At 38.5% G+C, this 23,303-nt stretch overlaps 1 protein-coding gene across 1 annotated transcript; it reads left to right on the top strand.

Moving 5' to 3' along the window:
- Positions 1-60: 60 nt before the first annotated feature.
- On the top strand, positions 61-22,852 carry spo11 (SPO11 initiator of meiotic double stranded breaks). Its single transcript, XM_079849579.1, has 13 exons — positions 61-507; positions 605-718; positions 1,574-1,662; positions 2,614-2,680; positions 3,142-3,250; positions 3,412-3,498; positions 3,786-3,822; positions 5,940-6,049; positions 6,121-6,220; positions 13,007-13,044; positions 14,162-14,238; positions 22,196-22,307; positions 22,473-22,852. Exons 1-13 carry the CDS (start codon positions 416-418, stop codon positions 22,590-22,592), a joined length of 1,152 nt encoding a protein of 383 aa, XP_079705705.1. The 5' UTR covers positions 61-415; the 3' UTR covers positions 22,593-22,852.
- The last annotated feature ends 451 nt before the right edge of the window (positions 22,853-23,303 follow it).

Genomic DNA, 23,303 nt, shown 5'->3' on the forward strand with positions numbered 1-23,303 from the left:
GTGAAATTTTAAAGAATAAAAGTTTGTTTGTTTTTTTTCAGTCGCTGTGCGTGAGAGAATCCTACAAGCGCGCGGCAGATATACGCAGGCGCGCGCACAGCCGTTATCTGCTCAAAGCTGACGTGCTGATTAGAAGATTGTTTTAACAAAATACATACTAAAAACCCGACTAGCATATTCAGTGGTTTTATCTTCGATTATTTGATCACTTAACCGTTAATATCCATAAAAGTGACACCTATTCCGACGACTTACTGAGAGCTTCATCACTTGTTCTGACGCTAATCCGCTAACGTTAACTCGCTCCAAACGCTAAACTGTTTTCCACTTACAAACAAACAAAAGCTACAACTGCAGCGAACGCAAAACATTTGTAACTATTTCGACTGCATTAGAGATAACTTACTTCCTATAGATGGCTGAGCAGTTTACTGAGGTAGATCGTTTACGAGAGACGCTGCTCGAGAGTCTGGAAATGGCTGACAAGCGCCAGGAGGACATCAGCAGGTGAGGTGACTCCACGAGCAGACATATTATGTTTTAATACTGATTTTAAAGTTTGTCAGCGTTATAATTGAATATAAATCCCCCTCTCCATTCACAGAGAGGATGTTTTGTCGCGCATTGAGAATGTCATTCAGACGATAGTCATCAGTGTGTCTAAAGGTGAAGCTCCTGTGCTGAAAGTGATGAACAGATTCAGCTGGACCAATGTCAGGTGTGTGTGTGTGTGTGCCTAAGTTAATGTTTATTTACACAGCCTTATTAAGATATGCAGGACTTTATTTAAATAGGTTTGATATCATATCATTCTGTTGTTCGTTCTATCTATATATCTATCTATCTATCTATCTATCTATCTATCTATCTCATATCTGACTGTCTGGCTGGTTGTAGTACTTAATCTGAACCATCAACTTTTCAAATAAAGTAACTTCCCGACTCTAAATAGCTGTAATTTAATGATAGGATGAACTCTCTCTCTCTCTCTCTCTCTCTCTCTCTCTCTCTCTCTCTCTCTCTGATACACACTTGCAATCCTCTGAAGAGGTTTTCACTGTGCACAGTGTAATAGCTCTTGTGCAGAACAAAGAAAACTGTCTGGTCAGATCTACATCAAACCTCCCTAAAGCTTAAAGCCCGTTTCATCTGGGCCCCTCTAAGGCCAGGGTCCTGACAACTTGGAGAACGACTAGGCTTTTGGCTTACTGCTGTTATAAAGGTATCCTTCATGCTAGCAAAATGACTGATAGTTTTAATAGCACAGATATGAGAATGAAAAATTTAAGTGAATAATTTCATCCCCCACAACAATAAAACCTCTCAGTGCTTAGATTTCCCAGAGCAACATTTGGTTATGATCATCATAAGATTTCTCAGATGAGACATGGAGATGTTTTTCCCCAAAACATTTCACCCGCACACCCATACATGAAGTATCTCCTGAAGTCATCTTCGTTTCTTGTGCATATTTCAGGGCATGTTATGACTTTCTGCATATTAGTCAACAAAAAAACGAATAAAGACAAAAGAAAAAGGAAATGAGCAAAAGCGATGTTGGTTTTATTCTCAGATTTCAGAAGTCTGTTGGTTTGGTACTGAAGGCAGATGTCTCTCTTAAGCCTCTCCGATGTGACTGCCCTTCATCAGCCACCAAGTTTGGTGAGATCACCCTTGCTTTTGCATATTACAGATGATAAAATAGTAATTACCATCCAAATATACAAATCTATTTTTGACATTGACAAGGACATATCCAAACTTTCAATTATTAAACTGAGGAGTGTAATTCATCCCACAAAAAAAGGTAATTTGACACACATTTTCTGCCTGTGGGACAATAAAAATCCCCATAGACTTGCAGATATGTAGGGAACCAAGCCATATAGAGACCAGAATATCATAGAGACTCTCTTGACTTGGGCTAGTAATAACAACCCACAACATCCTAGCAGCTGCATACACTGTAAAAAAGTTTTTAAAAAAATAATTATATGATCAATAAGTTATGACAACATATTTTTTTACATTGCTTTAACTCATCAAAAAAGTTAGAATATATGTGAGACATATATGTTATAAAGTCAGAATTGCGAGATATAAACTCACATTTGCGTGTTATAAAGTCAGAATGGCAAGATATAAACTCACAATTGTGAGAAATAAACTCGCAATTTACTTTTTTCTCGCAATTGTGAATTTATATCTCGCAATTCTGACATCTTTCCTCAGAATTGTGAGGTTATATCTCACAATTCTGACTTTAACACACAATTGTGACTTTATATCATGCAATTCTAACTTTATATCTCCCAATTTCGTATTATAAATTTAGAATTGCGAGACATAAACATGCAGTTATGAAGAAAAAAAAATCAGAATTGCGAGTTTATAGCTCACAATTCTGACTTTATAACACGCAAATGCGACTTTATATCACGCAATTCTGAGATAAAAAGTCAGAATTGTGAGATAAAAAGTCGCAATTACCTTTTGAATTTTTTATTCTGTGGTAGAAACAAGCTTTCATAGCATATAGCACATTGAATTGTGGAAAAATTCTATACTATTTTAACAAGAAATGACTGTTTCTGGCATGTTCCTGTTTTACAGCCCTGATTCTGAAGGTCTTGTCTATTATTTACAAACTTGTACAAAGTGACTCCTATGCTACTAAAAGGTAAGTGATAGCCACAAAGTGACATGTCCACAAACTCTACAGGTTAAAATATGGTTAAAACTTTTCACCTTCACAAGATCATTTTATATGCTCTTGTGTTGAGACAAATACATTTGGAAAAGTAAAAAAAAAATTCCATGTTCCATGCTTGTATGCATACAAATGCTAAAAGTAAAATGGTGTTTCAGCATGTCATACTGCAGGACTATATTTTGGCAAGTTTTTCTCCAGCGCCTTTAAGATATGACCTGTTTCATGTCTAAATATTTAACATTTTTATCAGCTTTTGCAGACCGTTTCATTCAAACCACCTGTGGATATAAGTGATGATGTGATTATAAATCAGCAAACAGCGTCATAAATCATCTGATATAGGGAGCAGGTGGAACCTTTGATTTTTTTTATGACGTGATTTGTCAAGTGCACCTGTGCACTGAAATGTTTTCTCTTCGATCGGTCAGGGACATATACTATAATGACGTGCAGCTGTTTGGCTCACAGAGGACCTTGGATTTCATCGTGGATGACATTTCGTGCTTGCTGAAGGTTCCTCGTAGGAGTCTACATGTTGTATGTGCATATGGCTCTAGTGTGTAGACTTTTATACACTCACACAAAAGCAAAATTAATAAAGTGATTGTCATGTATTATTTAAGGCCTCATTTGCATAGGTTGACCTTTGCATATCCACTAAAGAGAATGTAAATAATTTATTTTAATAATCCTCGCAGCTTGCAACATCCAAAGGCTTCATCTCAGGTGATCTGTGTTATCTGGAGGAAGATGGCACAAAGGTGGACTGCAATTCCAGCTCCGCAGTGAGTCCAGATCGCCAGCCAACCTTTCTGTAAAGCTCACTTAATGTGCACTGTATGCCAGAGCATGATTTATATAATCTCCTTCTGCCCAAAGCCATTTATCTGTAAATCGACTGGCAACATTTTTAGAGCGTATCTGTCAAACATTCACATCTGTATAACTCGTCTGACACACCATTCTCAATCTGCTCAGTCATTTTGTCTCTCTGAAGTTTTGTCCATACTATTTTTGCTGTGAAATGATTTGAAATGTTTTCATAATTCTGCCCCCCCCCCCCCCCCCCCAGGCTACCCCTGTGTCTTCCAATGTTAACGGCATCAGAAGTATCCTTCCTGTTCTCTTAAACCATGTAAAAGTAAAACACCACCATAATCCCTTGTCAAGTCAAGTCACCTTTATTTATATAGCACTTCATGCAATACAGATCGTTTCAAAATAGCTTCACAACATGGCATCAGACGCGAAGTTACCTTTCGATGCAGCCTTAGATAGTGTTCTAAGTAGTTTAGAACGCAAATTTATTTCGTCTTCTTCCTCGTCGAATTTCTGTCGCTCTACATACGTCATCTGGTATAATTGAAACGATTGGCTATGGGCTACGTACAGGCGCATTTGATAGACATTCGTAGCACCCAATAAACGGCTCTGGGCATTCGTAAACCACACCTCAAATACGAGAAAATGAACATGTGGTTCCCAGACCACGTCTCAATGAGAAAGAGGTCTGACGTTAGCCAGGCTAGTACTTTAGTACAACTAAAAATAATTTCAGTAAGATGCAACTTTTCTCCCACCACCCACAACAAAACTCCTGGCCTACTGTTATCAGACAAACACCAGAGTCACGTGATAATTAAGTTTAGTTTAGTTTAGTTTAGTTTTTTATAAAGCACATTTCTACTGCCTCAAGTGCAGCCCAAAGTGCTGTACAAAGCCATCGATAAAACCGAAAACAGAGAATACAAAACACAACAACATAAAATTAATATTTAGTTCTCTCCTGGGTTAGAGTCAAACGGCAAGCTATAAAAGTGCTTCTTCAAAGCCGTTTTAAAAGAGGGCAAAGTGGGGACAGAGCGGATGGCAAGCGGCAAGTTATTCCATAACCTAGGACCGGCTATCGAAAAGGCACGATCATCTTTTCGCTTGAGTCGGGAGCGCAGTACCTGGAGCAGTAATTCATCTGCTGATCTCAGATTCTTTACTGGCTGGTGCGGAATAATAAGATCTGACAGATAGGAGGGCGCAAGATAATTTAAAATTAAAATTAAAATATTAATAAGGCCTTGAAGTCAATCCGAATCCAGCTGCAATCGATTCACCAATGACTGAGAGAGTCGTAAATACACCACATTACAATAGTCCAGTCTGGATGATATAAAAGCATGGATGATCGTCTCCAAATCTCTAAATGAGAGCATAGGTTTCATTTTAGCTATTAATCTTAAGTAGTAGAAACTAGTTTTCACCACAGCACTAACTTGTTTTGCAAAATTCAATTCAGAGTCAAAAAATACACCCAGATTTTTTGTGCATGGGTGAACATTTCTGGAGAGTGGCCCCAAGTATCTAGAGATAAGTGGCGAAGCGCTAAGAGGGCCAAAAACAACAACATCAGTTTTGCTCTCATTTAAGTGGAGAAAATTCTTAGCCATCCAGCACTTTACATCATCGAGACACTTAAAAAGGTTGGAACAGGACTTATCAAGTGGATGTAGTGGGACATACAATTGAGTTTCGTCAGCATAACAGTGGTATGTGATCTCATATTTCCTGAAAATAGATTATTAATAATTAATAATTAAATTAAATTAAGGCGGAATTAAATCATAAGACTTTTGGAGATCCTTTCTGACCTATGCTAAGTGCCTCATGGTTGTGCTGCCCAGTGATGTGTGGAATTTTTGGCACAATGGAGTCTTTTAAATCACAGAAATTATTCACATTGATATAGTTATGTCACTGCTCTACCAAAGTTAATTGTAGCTTTTAAAGGGATATTTCACCCAAAAAATAAAATGATGTTGGAAGTTGTTCCAAACCTGTATGAGTTCCTTTCTTCATGTTGAACACAAAATAATATATTTTGAAGAATGTCATTAACCAAACAGTTGATAGACCCCATTGACTTCCATAGTATTTGTATTATATATACTATGGAAGTCAATGGGGCCCATCAACTGCTTGATTACCCATATTCTTCAAAATATTTTCTTTTGTGTTCAGCAGAAGAAAGAAATTCATACAGGTTTGAAACAACTTGAGGGTGAGTAAATGACGACATGATTTTATATTTTGGGTGAAATATCCCTTTAAGAAAACAGAGCCAAATACATTAAAATATAAAAATATTATTATTTATATTTTATTTGAAGGACTGTGTGAATGAACTTCATACTCTCTGTTGTATTATGTATTACATTCCTTAGCAACATATAAGACATTGTATCATCTGCAAAATTCATTCTGATCGTGGAGAAAGATGCAACACTCCAGAGACTACTGGACGATGATTTTTGTACCAGACTTTCGCCCTGTATCATCATAACAGTAAGCGTCTGTTAGATCTGTGCTGGTGTGTATTTTCAAGGCCTGAATGTTTGGTCTTGTGTGTTCATCAGGGTAAAGGGATGCCTGATGTCAACAGCAGACTGATGGTGAGGAAACTGTGGGACGCGCTACACGTCCCAGTTTTTGCTCTGGTGGATGCAGATCCTCATGGTACAAACACACACACACACATTTATTAATCATGCTTACATCATGTTGCTCATTCAAGAATGAGGGATTTTAGGGTGGCAACTACCCAAAGCCATTGCTGGTGAAAGTTACTTTTAGAGTAATGCGTTACAATATCGTCTTACTCCCTGAAAAAGTAACTAATTGTGTTACTTAGTTTTTATGGAAAGTAATACGTTACGTTAAGATTTTTGGCAAATGTGGAGGTTTATCTAAAGTCATTTTAGCTTATTAGTATGGTTGAATATAATCATACAAGGTCAGCAGCAAACGCATTGGTTAATAAAGTGAGATTAAATACATAAAGTATATTTGTGTAATTTAAGATATTTTATTATTGCAGGTTTGTGTAATATTCTGAGTTTGCATTTCACCGTTTTTATTCATTTTGAGGAATACTGAACCTATTTTTGTGCAAGTCAGATGAGTAAATGCTCACATTTAGTCCAGAACTACAATAACCATCATGTTTACACACAGCACACACAACACCTCTTCACTTACTCATGATTTCTCTCAACATGAGGACAGGAGATGTGTTTCTTATTTGAAAAGTAATCTGATTTAGTAACTCGCATTGTAATACCCCCAACACTTCCCACAACACCCCTAGCATCTTTGTGAAAAAGTGTGCTTAATTGTATTTAATGTGCACTTGTGTAGTCTTTGAAGTATATTTTGTTACTTGCATATAATATAATATTAATGAAATAAAACGCCAGCTAAGTGTACTTAAAAAGAGTACACTGTCATGACTTTTAAATGCAATTTTTTTTAAAGTGTAATTAATAAAAAATGTCAAAAAAGTTTTAAAGAAGTGCACTTATTTTAATGTCTTGACTATGGAAGTAAAATTATGTCAAATGTTTTTGAAATAAAAAAGCCTGTTGAATTGCACTACTTGAAAAAAAGAGGCATTGCATTAACCATGCTTGCATTTTAATGCATTGTATTTTTAGGGCTTGCATTTTTATGGGCTGAAATTCAACATGGTTGAATATTTAAGCTATGAATATTTCAATTAAAAACATTTCAAACACATTTTCATTATTAAAAATTCAATAATCCATATTCACCTTTCATATTTCACTTCCAAAATATTCAAACTGTTTAAAAATACAACCTATAATATTCAACAGGCAATTTTCGGTCCATTTTATTTCGCTTTGCAAATTCGCTTCCACAAATTCAGTGGTTCAAATTCGACAGTAAATTCAACATTGATGTCCAGGAACTGCAGGAAAAGCAGTAGATTGCAGAGCATACTCTCCATCTGCTGTTAGTCGATCTCACCAGCAGGAGGTGCAAAATTGTGTGTTGTTGACTAAGACCAGCAACAGTTAGAACAAGCCATTCATTCATAAAATGAAAATGATTATCTGTGTCAGTATATATGCGGAAAAGATGATAAACACACAAAAGCTGTGTTTGTTTCATTCAATAACTTCATTGTTACTTTCCCTGTGTAGCCTACGTGTTATCAGCTTTCTCTATGATCGGTTTCCCTCAATAGCCTACCTCATACTCAAGGATTCCCCTTCCGTTGGGACAAAACGCTTAATGTAGCACAATGGACTAATACAGTGATATAAAAGACCAAACTCGCAACTTATTTGGGAAGTAGGCTGTAGGCTACTTTATAGGCTACAGGCAAGCAGATGGACTCAGAATATGAACTTAATGCACATAGTTTCATGCTGAGCGTTTTGTGATATACTGGCATAAAATCAACACTTGATCAATTAATACCAACTCTCTCTCTCTATATATATATATATATATACTGTCAGGGTTTTTCCTGGGTCAAAATGAGGCTGAGGTGGTAAAATCCTAATAATGTATTTTAATAATAAGGTATTTTTTGTTGGGCATCATATAGCCTAATGTGTTTCCCACATTTATTTTTGTGGGTGGAGCTCGGTACCTGTAGGGGGGTCCGGGGGCATGCCCCCCCGTAAGAAAATTTTGTACATTTTAAAGATAAATTCATTAATCTGGTGCACTTTGAGTCACCCGAATCCACTGTTAAAAAGAAATAATCCACCCGCAAACCGCCCATATTCTTTGATTTAGATATCTGCATCTGATCACCACATTACAATTATTCAAATTCTCAGTGTTGTTAAGCATGATGGTAACATATCACACTGAAGTAGGCTGATTTAATTAACATTTATTTAAAATAAAAGGTCTTCCTTTGGCAAAATTACATTTCCTGTTTTTACATTTTTTAAATATTTTGTACCTTTTATAAAGGGCATTTTCCCCCTAATTTTATTAAATGCATGCTCCATTTTTCATTTCAAATTCTTAAATTTGATCAATATATTCAATTAAAATAATAAGACACAGGCTGTTACCAATCAAATTAAATAATTTACATTGAAAAATTATAACTGTATTAAATTAGATTATTTTAAATATTTTTGAATATACAAATAAGGAATGTTGAAAAGAATGATACTTTATGAAACTAAACCGCCAGTAGGAGGCGGCAGGCGACCGTCTTAATGAGCGAGTCATTGAGTCATTCATTCAAACGATTCGTTCAAACGGCTGATTTATTCAGAATGAGGCAGTTTATGAATGGGTCATTGAATTTTTGACTCGATTCGTTCAAAACGCTGAATCATTCAGTAATGCTACAAGTGTTCGTTGCTGTGAGATGCGCGATGGTTCTGCTGTGATCTTTGTTTGGAACTATTTTCACTGCAGAAACAGAACAAAAACAGTCATTGCATCTAAAATGTAAGTGACTTAATTTGAACTGTTTAATGAACTGTTATGAAATCAGTCTCGGTTTCAGTCTTGGTGGCATTCAGGAAAACACATTCAGGAAAACAGCTCTCTGGTCGTGTGTAGCCTAGGCTATATATTGTTTCTTAACAACATTCTTAACAACATTGTTGCAACATTGTTACCGTCAGTACATTAGGTAGGCCTATTATTATCAACTATAGGCTATCAATCGCCACTTACATTAAATGAAATAAAACAGAATCATCCTCACGTTTTCGGTGATTGCCTAGAAATGTTTTATTTTTAAATAAAAAAATGTTTTAATCAGGGTAGGGCCTATTTGTGCGGTTGGACAAGTAGTACAATTCTCTCTCACTTTTCCCTTCAAAAAAAAGAAAAAAAAACACACGTGTCCCAGACAAGCGTTATTGTCAAGCCTTGATGTTTTCCTTAATGGGTTTTCCCTGAAGAGAATTAACGTTACGTTGTTGAAAACGAAAGTAAAAGTGACGCACGTTCATTTCGTTTTACCGTGATGACAGTTCCGTGTCTTTATTAAACTAAAAACATCATCATTTATCGGTCATCCACCCTCGATTAATTGGAATGGAATGTTTGTATTACTTGGCCCGCCCGACCTGCGGATTATCCGCGATCCGCGCAGCACTATAGGCCTACGGGTTGAGAATGGACACAAGCCGGTAAACGCAACAGAACCATCACGGTGGAAAAAGTCTATCTGACCATGTGACTGTCCGAATTTTGTCGAGAGCCGGAGGCGGCACGAAATTTGACGGAGACGGCCGCCTCATAATTCTCTATGCAGGAAAAACCCTGTACTGTATATATATAGCATGCCTACGTGTATTGCATTAGCTTAAACTGGAAAGAGTCATAGCACTTGCATATTCTTGTTAGTTTAACTGTAAATCGCTTTGGATAAAAGCGTCTGCTAAATGACTAAATGTAAAATTGGCTTGACATTGGACATTCACATATTTAGGCAATATTAGGGACTGTCTGTACATTTGCATAAAACATTGGCATACACGTTTCTAACTTCAATAGCAAACTTAAATTTATTTGAATAAATATCAAAAATCCAAAGGGTGCGCATTATGCCTGACACTACATGAACACTTTACAGTTGGTTTTATGACTTGTAAGTCGTTCTATTCAAATGCTATCGAAGTTAGAAACGTGTATACCAAAGTCGTATTTTAGAGACGGCCCCTAAATGTGCAAATGTCCAACGTCAACTTGAGCAACTTTGAGCCAGTCTATCACTGGGAAAGGCTCAGCATTAAACTTTGCGCGATATTCTGAGTCCATCTGCTTGCCTGTGAGTTCGGTGTTTTATATATCACTGTAATTAGTCCATTAAGCTACGTTAAGCGTTTTATATGTCCAGCAGGGGAATCCTTAAAGGGTCATTTCACCCGTGGAGACATGAATGTGTATTGAAAGTGGGTCATTTATGTAGAAGAAATGTGAAATTATTTTTGAATTTGGAGCTTTCTAGACTGAGAAAAGCCAGAAAATGTATTTTTGGCTTATGTGGATGAAAGACAACAACTCCCAGAATGCACTTGCTTCGCTGCCCTACAAGGCCACTCCCAAGCCACGCCTACCGGTAAGACAGCGAGCGCAGTTGAAAACAACAAGGCAAGGCTAGGCTACGAGTGAGTCTCCGTGACGAGTTTGCCCAAAATGTCCGGGATTCGGCTTTTGCGTTCTACAGTCGCCATTCATCATGTTTACTGTGACGAGCAGGACGAGGCTGAGGGGCGCGGGAGAACGGCGCGAGGCCGGTGGCGTGATTACTGACGACCGACACCTGTGAGGCACTGTTCTCGTATCTCGCACGGAGGAGCAGGTATTTTCTTAGCAATGGTAAAACACACATCAACCGATCACGCCACCGGCCTCGCGTCTTTCAACCGATCACGCCACCGGCCTCGCGTCTTTCTCCCGCGGCGCTAGCCTCGTCCTGCTCCCTGTATTACTGTGATTACTGATGAGCGCACCTGTGAGATGCACCGGTCTCATGGGCTATCTCTCACGGAGGTGCGGGTATTTTCTTAGCAATGTTAAAACGCAAATCAACCGATCACTTGTTTAGCATTCATGTAAACATTACATTCAGATTCACCAATCGGGGTGAATTCAGTTAGATTGAAACAAAAGGTGAGCATGTAAACAATGGATGGCGACCGCAGAAAGCAAAAGCTGAATCCCGGACATTTTTGTCGATCTCGACGGCCGGACATGTCCGGGAAATAGAGTATGGTAACCCCTACTACTCAGCTTTCTTCGTCCCTGTTTTCTGCAGGTTTCTGCCGTTGAAATCAAACGCACTCGCACTGATCTGTGATAGGTCTGTTAGCGCATTAGGTCCAACCCCCTATGGGCGGGTTTGAAAGGGTGGATCTAGTGCTTGTAGTCTTAACAGAAATCCCCCCCTCTTACACTTCCTCCTACAATGACGCAAAATGACGATTTTTGCGTCATTGTAGGAGGAAGTGTAAAGAGGTAAATACAGATTTCTCTCGTGAAAAAATGTTGCATGACCATTCAATAGTATGACTGGGTTTCTAACAATGCAAAGCTTAATGCAAATGGGTGAAGTGTCCCTTTAAGTATTGAGGGAAACCCTAATAGCTTGCATGCAGCACATCGCCACAATATAAAGTTAAGGCAACTAAACAACCAAGAGAAATATATGTCAACCTCAAAAATGTAACATTGGATCTGTACATCCGCATCGGGGAATAACATTATAATCTCGTTCATGGTAGAGAAAGATGCATGTAGGCAACACAGGAAAAGTAACTGTGAAGACACTGAATTTAACATAAAACCGCCGTCATAATAATCACAAATACACTTACATTGCTATAAATGAGTTTTATGAATGAATGGCTTGCTCTAACTGTTGCTGGTCTTCGTCACAACACGCGCTTTTGCACCCCCTGCTGGTTAGGTTGACTAACAGCAGATGGAGAGTATGCTCGGCAATCTACTGCTTTTCCTGCAGTTTCTGGACATCAATGTTGAATTTACTGTCGAATTTGAACCACTGAATTTATGGAAGCGAATTTGCAAAGCGAAATAAAATGGACCGAAAATTTCCTGTTGAATATTATAGGTTGTATTTTTAAACAGTTTGAATATTTTGGAAGTGAAATATGAAAGGTGAATATGGATTATTGAATTTTTAATAATGAAAATGTGTTTGAAATGTTTTTAATTGAAATATTCATAGCTTAAATATTCAACCATGTTGAATTTCAGCCCATAAAAATGCAAGCCCTAAAAATACAATGCATTAAAATGCAAGCATGGTTAATGCAATGCCTCTTTTTTTCAAGTAGTGCAATTCAACAGGCTTTTTTATTTCAAAAACATTTGACATTATTTTACTTCCATACTTGACTAACATACTAAAGCACATGTAAAGTACTTGATTATAATTTTAACTAGTGTATTATTTTATATTAGAATTAAAGTGAATATATTTTCTATGTTCTAAATTGCTTCCTCGTTACAAATGTGTAATTACAAATATATTTAAATACATGACATATTAGTTTTAATAGAAATTACATTAAAGTATATCTTTCAAGGTGTCAATGAAAAGGGTCAAATTATTTAGTGTTAAGGTCACTTAAAAAATGTCATGTTCCCTGCAATATGTAATTTATACTCAGTAAAGTTATTGAACTACAAACACACATGTACGCAAAGATCACAAACACACACATGCTCCATCGTTCGCATGAGTTCATCGTTCCCTGAGAACAACCAATCCTCCAGTGATTTTTTTATTTGTGGCAGGTCTAGTGCAGTTTAGCATGAACATGAAGGCCCTGCTATTTCTGTCACTGTCATTATCAATGACTCCAGCGCTCTCTGTGCATGTGTAATGCTTTACTTTGTTCTCGGGCAAATTAAGTTGTCCCAAAGGATAATTGCAAGGGTATGGTGGTGATTGCAGAATCAGCCTCTCTCCCTTTTTTTTTTTCCCAGGCATCGAGATCATGTGCATCTACAAGTATGGCTCACTGGTAAGTCCTGTTTCCTACTATTTCTGTGCAATTTCCAGTGAGGCCTGCACAGTTTTGCATTGCGGTGACATGTAATTATTCTTCTCTCTTTGTGGCAAGACAAAAAAGAGGAAGCACTCATTCATGAACTTCAAATTTACCCTTGTGGAAAAAGTAAAGCGTTTCTACATGTGTATGTGTGACACATCTGCAGAGTGTGTGGCTACATTTTGGCTGTTTAACTCGCTTTCACATACAGAATCCTGCAGTACAAAAATCTTTTTCTTAATGAGTTTTTTTTGTCATTTTCCATTATAAAATATCTAAACTAATATGAATGAAGAAATAATATAATAAATGTATACAAATTTTATTATATACTTTTAAATACTTGCATATTGTAACATAATATTACATATTTACTAGAGAAGCAAAATTGTGTTAAATAATAAGACAATATACACGACCATTCAAAAGTTTGGGGTTGAAAGATTTTTTTATGTTTTTGAAAGAAGTCTCTTCTGCTCACCAAGGTAAAGTAAAAACAGTAAATACTGTTAAAACAGTAACATTATGAACTATTGTTAAATATTATTACAATTTAAAATAACTGTTTTCATTTTAAAATGTAATGATATGCTGCTCAAGAAACATTTCTTATTATTATCATTTTTGAAAACAGTCATGCTGCTTAACATTTTTGTGGAAACCATGATACACTTTTTTCAGGATTCTTTAATGAATCGAAAGTTCATAAGAACGGCATTTATTTGAAATCTTTTGTAACATAAATGTCTTTACTGTCACTTTTGATCAATTTAATGTGTCTTTACCAAATTAAGTGTTCTGTTCATTAAAAAAATTAAATCTATTCTACACCAAACTTAAACAGTTTTGCTTCTCAGTTACAATTTTATTATTAAATTTGATTAAATTCTATATTGAAAAAAGACACAAATTCTGGTAAATTATTTTTTTTGCAGGCCTTTCAAAGCATCCAGCACATTAAAACGATACATGCAGTGACTGTAACATTTCATATACTTAAACCTGAACATATACTTAATAAATCATGTTGGCTTGTTCAATGTCTGTCGGCCGTCCAGCTTTAGGAACTCAAACTGTCATTTGTCCACAGTCAATGGCCTTCGAGGCCCACAGTCTGACTGTCCCCAGTGTGCTGTGGTTGGGCCTCCTGCCTTCAGACATCCAGAGGTTTGGGAAAGTCAACTCATTACTCTGCTCTGTGGTTTGTGATTGAGGCTGGGCTTGCTCTGGTTTCCGTTTTCTGGGTTTTTTTTGTTTTGGTTTTTGTTGCTGTTGCTGTTTTTTATTTCCTTCCCCTTGAAAGCTATTTTTAAGTGGATGTGTCAACTGTCATGGACTTCAGAAATCAGAACATCTTTTTAGGAAAATAGAATAAACTACAGAAGAAAGAAATGTTAACTGCCGTTGTTAGCACCATGTAGCCTACATGATATGTTAAACACTTGCCACTTTGCAAGGTACATTATCTAGTATCGCTTACATTTCTTTTGTGCTTTTAGAAGGGGAATTAATGCCACACTACCAAAAATTGTCAGTTTCCCATCTTTCAGCCCAGTTCTGAGTGATAGCTTGTACAGAATGAAGCAGACCACCATGATCTGGCATACTTTATCTGTACAATATCACCCTAGAAAACTGAAACGGCTTTTTCAAATGCCGAAAGTGCACTTGATTATGCTGCGTGTATGGATATAGACCCAGTTAAGACTTAATTTTTATTACTTTAATTTGATTAAAGTCATTATTTGATTAAAAAAAAACTAGGGGTGTGACGAGATCTTGTGATATTAAAATGATAAAATGATATTTCTCGTTGAGGTGAAAAGCTTTCTCACTATATTAGCATGAAGGAGTTGAGTTTGTTGCAAAACCTTTTACAGTGCTTGCATTATGTCGTTCTGTCTCAAACTCAGAAAGTAGAACTGAAATGACATTCGTTACAAGATAGGGCTGTCACGATTCCTCGATTAAATTTGAGTGCTCAATAAAAAAAAAACCTGCTCTTAACCCCTGGTTATTGTCCTTCTAAATGCCGTTTTTAACCCCGGATAATTACAGGGTTTCCGCGGGGTCTTAAAAAGTCTAAAATTCTGAACTTTAAATTTAAGGCCTTAAAAAGTCTTAAAAACGGCCAGATTTTCATCCTAGGTCTTAAATTTCATTTAGTCAGGTCTTAAAAAGTGTTTACCCTCGTTCATTTCCAGAAACGCTGGCCGCAGAAAGTTATTACAAAGTAGCAAAAAAGTATCAAGTTGTAGCCTACAAAATAGTAGGGGTCTCCAACGCGTCGCTCGCGTGCTACCAATAGCTTGTGGCTTGATATAAGCTAGCTCGCCAGAGGCCGTTCACATATCGCGTCTTTTGCGCGCTCAAGTTTGTTCAAATCTAGGCGCGCGGCAAGCGCGCTCATAATTGAAGCGACGCGCTAATTTTTTTACCAGGCGCAACGAGATGAAAAAAATCTAAACTTTTCAGAAATGCAGCAGGTCATGTGACAGGAACCAACCAATCACCCCTTTCCATAACAACATTGAAAGCTCAGTCAACATGAAGGATGGGGGTGCACCCAAACACTACTAATAAATATAAGCTAATGTGTAAATGTCAGTAATTTATCTTTTTTGACTCATTATTTTTATAAAAAATTATTGAAAGGCTGAAATATGAGGTTTACCTTTGTATAAAACCTTTTTTGTCAAAACTTTATTTGAACTTGTACATGTTAGTAGATAACATGTTGCAAGACACTCTTTTAAAATCTGGCCATCATTTTTAATGGTATTTTAATGTTCAAGGCTTAAGCCTCGTCCGAGACTAAAATGCATGTTTGAGCTGTTTTAACTGAAAGGAACTTACAATGATATAACTAACAATATGTCAGTGCTACGTAAACAAAAAGTGCATATTGATGCTAATCAATTTGTTTTTTGCTGTTTTTCAACATAAAACTTGTTGGATTGACTTCATTCTGTAGTAGCCTATTAGTACTTTTTGAACAGGATTCTGTGATAACCGTGATAATTTTGGTCACTTTAATCATCTCATCATTTCCTCTCTAGTTATGATCAACTAAAATCAACAATAATTGTGTTTTTACAGTATAATATGCAAAAGTAGAATTTTCTATTAAAAAAAATATCTACCTCTCCCTCTCTCTCACACACACACACACATCAGATAATCCTAGATAGATAGAAAGATAGATACATAGAAACTCTAATGATCCCGAGGTAACTTACTATCTAACTTGGATAATGCGTTGTGTAGGTCTTAAATTTCAATCTTTATGGTCTTAAAATGTCTTAAAAAGGTCTTAAATTTGACTTACTGAAACCTGCCCTGAATTAAGATGCAGTGTTAACCCCGCATTGCGGTGCCAACATTGTACTTTGTGAAACGGAACGGTGTTAGAATGTTACCGCTGAATGCTTAGCAACAGACAACCAATCGCGTACTCATTTGGACACGGAAACTCTGCTCATTGTAACTGTAAATTCAGCATTTGAGAGGAAAAATATCAAATGCTGACAGAAAACGTAACAATTTTAGTGAAGAAGAGACTTCTTTCTTACCTTTATAGTCCGTAATGTCCATTCAAAAGGTCACCCCATAAGGGACTTTATTTTTTAGTTACATTGAACAGTTCTGTCGTCTCCCCGTCAGCACACCCTTCGACGATGAGACCCTGAAATCATTGTTTTGGATTGAGGCCAACTACCTCCAGCCAGTAGACCTCCTAGACACCCAGGGACTAGACTGGAGCGAGCGTCTACCCCTGATCCAGACTACAGCCAAACCCAGAGCCCAGCCCACCACCACCCTCGACCACGGAGACTTTGCGAGTGAGGGAAAGGGAAAGCCCCAACCATCGCCCCGTAGCTGGTGCCTCAGAGTGAGTCTGACCAGGCGTGTGAGCCCGCGACACCAGCGGCTGAGGGGACACTGGTAGAAGAGGACACTGAGGACTGGCTGATTAACCTGGATATGGAGGTACTGCCTCCCACCTTATCCCATCCGATATTATCTGTTTATTCTTCATCATCGCTATTTCAAGACAGTAGTAAGACTGTATTATCAAACTGTTGGGAATTGGAATTACTGTTACTGAATACGTCAATTTTACCTCTGTCGCATTCACCGCAAAGCTCAGCCAGTCCTCCAGCCCTGCCTCTGCTGGATGCCTGCAGCCCTTCTTCTTCCCCGGGAACACCTTGCTGTGACGTGAAGCCTCAGGTTGTGCAGCCACCAGCCTTGCCCGAGCAAGAGGATCCTGTGGCTGCGCCTCTGGCCTCTGATCCCTTCGTTCCACCTCGTCCCGTCGACCAGCCGGCTCCGCCTTGGCTTCTCCCACCTTGGGCTCTACCAGAGACCCTCGACCTTGTGGGTTCCCTCGTCCCACCAGGGACTGTCGTCACTCTACTTCCGCCACAGACTTGCGAGCCTTCAGCTGTGCTCAGTCCCTCCACCCCTACAGCTACAGAGGGTTCCTCCTTCCCTCCGGCTCCACCTCTGTCCTTTATTACACCGGCTGCGCCTCAGTCCTCTGGCCCTCTAGCTGCGCATCAGCTGCTCGTTGCAGCAGCTTCGCCTAGCTTTCCGGTGCCAGTGATGTCTCTCTGTACCATCGGCTCTCCGTCTGCACCCAGGGATCCATCGGCTCCTTCTCCGTCGGTCGTCGCACGGTTGTCATTGGCCCCATCAACACCAACTCGGCTGTCTACCCTGCTGAGCTCTGGGTCTGTGGCATCGCTGGACATCTACCATTATCACCGCCGGGGTCACCGCAATCTCCTGTCATCATCCCTCCTGCCATCTTCTGTCGCCATCCCTTCATCATCTCCTGTAATCATCCCGTCGCCATCTGTCACCATCCCTTCACCATCTTCTGTCATTATCCCTTCCCCATTTTCTTCTGTCGCCATTCTTTCGTCATCTCCTGTCACCATCCCTTCGCCATTTCCTGTCATTATCCCTTCCCCATTTTCTTCTGTCGCCATCCCTTCGTCATCTCCTGTCATCATCCCTTCACCATCTTGTCGCCATCCCTTCACCATCTGTCATTTCCCCTTTGCCATCTCCTGTCATCATCCCTTCGCCATCCTTTCGCCAGCTTCTGTCACCATCCCTTCGCCAACTCCTGTCATCATCACTTCGCCATCTTCTGTCACCATGGAGTTACTAAGGGGTAGAGTTCAGCATGGAAACAACTGTGGGAAAAAAGCTTTTCCTAAACCTGCTAGTCCTGGTCCGGAGACTCCTATAGCATCTCCCAGAAGGTAGGAGGTCAAACAGTCCATGAGCCGGGTGAGAGAAATCTTTTATGATGATGTGTGCTTTCCTGTAACAACGTTTCCTGTAGATATCTTCCAAGGTTGGGAGTGCAGTTCCCATAATGCGCTGGGCAGTTTTCACCACCCTCTGCAGTGCTTTCTGGTCTGACACAGAGCATCTTCCATACCAAACTGTAATACAGTTGGTTGGGAAACTCTCGACGGCACATCGGTAGAAGTTCAGCAGGATTTCTGAGGAGAGATCGTTCTTTTTCAGAATCCGCAGGAAAAATAGGTGCTGGTTTGCCTTCTTGACCATTGTGGAGCTGTTGATTGTCCATGTAAGGTAACTGGATGTGTGAATCCCTAGGAATTTAAAACTAGTGACACAGTCCACTACCTCATCATGGATATTGATGGGTGTGTATGCTCCACGTTTCTCCTTCCTAAAGTCTACTATGAGTTCTTTGGTTTTCTTAGTGTTAAGCAACAAGTTTTTATCATTGCATCATGCAGCTATGCGGTCCACCTCCTTCCTGTTGGCTGACTCGTTGTTCTTGATTAGTACGATCACTGTGGTGTCGTCTGCAAACTTGACAATGATGTTAGAACCACGTACAGGATCGCAGTCATAGGTGAAAAGCGAATAGAGGAAAGGACAAACAGCCCGGTGGTACACCAGTGCTAAGAATGAGGGTAGAAGAGCAATGGTGGTCTAACCAAACATACTGGGGTCTGTTGGTCAGAAGGTTCAAAAGCCAGTTGCAGAGTAAAGTACTGATACCCTAGTCTCTAAATTTGATGATTAACCTGGATGGGATGACAGTGTTGAACTCTGTAATAAAATCAAGGAACATAATTCTAGCATAAGTGTCTTTATTGTCAAAATGAGAGAGAACTGAGTGCAGCCTTATGGAAATTGCATCTTCTGTGCTCCTATTTTTGCAATAGGTGAATTGACAAGTATCCAGTGTGGGTGGGAGACAGGTTTTGAGATGTGCCAAGACCAACCGCTCAAAGCACTTGGTGATGATGGGGGTAAGCGCTACTGGGCGGTAAGCATTAAGGCACGTTGCGGAGGAGTTTTTTGGTATTGGTACAGTAGAAGTGGTCTTGAACCAGGTAGGCACAGCAGCTTGTGCAAGAGACAGGTTGAATAAGTCTGTCAAAACCCCTGCCAGTTCTGCAGCACATGTCCTAAGAACTCGTCCAGGAATGCCATCAAGCCCTGCCGCTTTCCGTGCATTAATCCTGCTCAATGCTGCACTGACTTCACTGGTTGTGATTGTAAATGGCTGGTGGTTTGCAGAAAGCTCAATTTTTGTTTGTCAGTTCCTGGTTATCCCTTTCAAAGCGAGCATAAAAGTTATTTAGCTCATTAGTCTGTTGAAACCAGTCCTGCAGTTCAGAGTCTGCTCCCTCTGGCCACACTTTGATTGTCTTTACTGTAGGTTCCACACGTTGAATAAGTGATAAATACGTGGGAAAAAGGAACAGTGTTCCTACTGACTAATGCCTATTGCACTTTATTTTTTTGCAAAAAGAAAGCATGAATAAAATAACAAGTCATTCACATTATAGGCTAATTAACTCTACGCACTGTCATGTCAGGGTGACGACTAGGTCGAGCCTTTTCTGAAGACTCCCGTTAATTTTGACTGCATGGGAAGAGAGCATGTCTTTTTCAGGCAGACAGCAGGCCTAACAATCATTTGATTGGTTCAACCATCACCTGCCTGAATTTAATTAAAATATTATTTTTCGTCACGTCATCCGCCCGATCCGTGGTTTATCCACGGAGTCCGCGGCTGTAACCGCCAACCGCGCATCTCTACAGGAGACAGACAGGATTTTTTTGACCAGTGACCAGACATTAGCAAGAAAAATGCTGGGTAAAGAGAGCCGATGTGGTGTTAACTTTAACTTAGCTCTTAAGCCTCCGTGCTTTCCTCGTCTTTGTTAACGGTCCTGTCGCCGTCTGCAAGCACTTCCACCCGGCCAGGCAAAGTGAGGAGCCTCCGATGTTCTAGAGATCTCTGGGATGAGTCAAAATCGCCGATAAAAGTAACAGAATGTTGTAATCCAATACCCAGAAGTTCCTGTCTGCTGTAAGACGTTAAAGCAAAGCTGTTCTGAATGAACAAAGTAGCCAGGAATAAAACTGGGGAGACGTTGAGCCTCGCGTTGTGCACGTGCCGCCATTTTTTACATAGCTACTGACTTTGAATCTGGATTTTAGGTTTTTGTATTGAAATGCACAAACTGCATGTAAAAGTGGTCAGCTGTTTAGTGAATTCACCCATCTGTATGACAGCATGCATTCAAAAAAGCACTGGAAACATCCTCAGGTATTTTTGCTCTGATTCCGACAGCATCAGCACATTCATGCTGCCAGTTTCCTGCTCCACCTCATCCCAAAAACACTACTGGACTGAGATCCTGCATGTTTGTAATGCACTAATGTCATGTTTGTAAAGGCTGGATTTGTAGAACAACACTCTCCTCAAAGTCTACATGAAATTAAGAAGACTGCTCACAATTCTCAGCACAGATGTATTGAATTAAAGTAATGTGTTTCAGTTTTCTGATTTAATCTGCTACACCATAGTATGATAGCTGGACAGAATTGATTCTGGCCTGGTCTTATAATTTTATAAAAACACATTCTGTTCTGTTAAAATATTTGTTATTTGAGCAGTGAAGTTCTCATCAGTTTTACAGTGGCTTTTGGATTTATACATTCTTTTTGTCATGGCAGCAAGGTTGTAAAATTAGATACAACTTTACACAGAAATGTTTAGTAAGCAATTTTTTACACTACAGTTATTTGAACATGCATATTGTTTACGTCTTGTAGCTTTACTATTGAAATGTACTATTTCCATTTCCATTGTAAGTGCCTCACTATAACCCAGAATTTTACTTTTTTCTTTTTTAAAAGAAAAGGAGGGACAGCCCTTGTGAAAAATGAACTGAACTGAATGTGCAATTGTAGTGTACTTCAAATCTTATTTTTTTTAAACTGTAGTTACAGTTAATATAATATATTACCACTTAAGTGTACTTAAAGAGTTTCTGGCACTTTAAAAGTGCACTTTGTTGTAATGTCAGATTAAAAGTTTTACTTTAAAGTACATTTTAAATAATCTTTTGTCGTGATTTAAGTAAATACACTTATTTTAAAGTGTTGACTAACATACTAAAGCACATGTAAAGTACATGATTATAATTTTTAACTGTTGTGTGTTATTTCATATTATATTTAAAGTTAATAAACTGCAGCTTCAGCATTATAAATGTGTAATTACAAATATATTTAAATGGCATTAGAGTATATTTTAGTCTACCGTAAATGCCTGTCAGTACATTCAGCAGTAACTTCAACCATATTAAAGTTTAAAGACAATAGAATTGTGAAAATACATATAAAGATGTACTCAAGTCCTAGTGAAGAAAGTATAAAAGCACTTTAAAGTTCAGCTAATTGCGATTAATATAAATTTAAACTAATAGCATTTTCATTTTCAATTGCAGTTAACATGCAGTTAAGTGTCTGAAAACACTACACTTCACACTTATTATTTTAAAGTATATTATTTCTGTAATGAGCACTCTTTTTAAAGCATTGCTAAAGGAGTAATTTTTGTGCTAATCATTATGTGCTGTTTTATTGAATCCAGATTAGTTCCTGTCACTTGATTTTCTATTTGTGTCTATCTGCATCAACTAACACTAGTGCCAATTTAAGTGGCCAGCGACTATATGTAAGAGTAAATTGCTGAGATTATGTTTGTGTGTACATTGTTATAAATGCACAAGGCCTCATGGTGTCTGCATTTGAATGGCTGTCACAGGTACAGAGTGCCGGAGGAAAGTATTATTCCATTTTCTCAAGCAGATGAGAGTAAAATCAACAGCTTGAGGAACAGAGCCTACATCACCTGCCAGCCTGCATGGGAGAGAGAGGTGCCTCATTCCATGCTTCTGTACATTTAAGACATGACAAAGGCAATATGCAAAGAACAGACGATATGGTCAAAGATGCGTCTGTGACAAGTGTTTTGACAGGTGTTTGCAGAGGACAAGAATATGAATGATGTCGCCTAATCTATGTGTGTGATTTTTTTTCAGGTAGAAACGATGCAGAGACTGAAGCAGAAAGCTGAGATCCAGTCCCTGGCATCTATCGCCCCTCATTTCCTCACTCGAGTCTACCTGCCAAATAAACTGCGCTATGGAGGCTGGATATGAGCATCTGCTGCCCTCTACTGGAATATGTATGCCACACACGTAGCGTGTTTTCGCATGAAGTGCATGATTGAATCCTGTACAGATGTTACAGCGTGTTCTTACTAAATGTTAGATGAGCAGTTATGTTGGATTACTGTCACCGTAGTAGACTGAGTTATGAGATTGAATATGCCATACATCATCTGAGCTGTTTTGTTAAAGCTGCTCTGGACTGTCACGTTTGCATTGGCGGTGAATATTATGGAATAAATGAACGAAACGAACCCTTCTCTTTCACCATGAACTTTGTTATTTTATATTTTAAAATACTTAGGTAAATTAAGTCATCAGTTTCTTTAAAAATAAAGGTAGATTGAAATATTTAAATCATGGTTACGGTGATTTAGCCCAGAAAGTGTAAGTTAATGGTAGGGTAGGCAATTTCAGATTTGCAATTTTTATTGCAAATAAACAATAAAATATGACTTAAATCATAACTTTAAATGGTAGCGTAAAAAAAACTTCCGCTTCAGTCTGTATGGCCGTGCCCATGGAACGGATTGTTGTGATTTATTTATGTAAAATTCAGCACAAATTCTTCTTCTAAAGACACCAACCTCAGTTACAAAGAAAAATGGTGTCATGATATTCCGACGCATATTTCATGATTTAAAGAGGAGTGTGCAAGCCACACTGTATGTGTATGTGCAGTTCTTCAGTCTAATCACCTTA

This window comes from Squalius cephalus (assembly GCF_949319135.1).
Source record: "Squalius cephalus genome assembly, chromosome: 18".
Lineage (NCBI taxonomy): Eukaryota > Metazoa > Chordata > Actinopteri > Cypriniformes > Leuciscidae > Squalius > Squalius cephalus.

Bases quoted from the DNA above. Each gene is read 5' to 3' on its own strand.
- spo11 (XM_079849579.1), top strand. From the start codon at position 416: ATGGCTGAGCAGTTTACTGAGGTAGATCGTTTACGAGAGACGCTGCTC. The intron at 2,681-3,141 runs GTAAGTGATAGC...TCGATCGGTCAG, and splicing joins GACTCCTATGCTACTAAAAG to GGACATATACTATAATGACG. The intron at 3,499-3,785 runs GTGAGTCCAGAT...CCCCCCCCCCAG, and splicing joins ACTGCAATTCCAGCTCCGCA to GCTACCCCTGTGTCTTCCAA.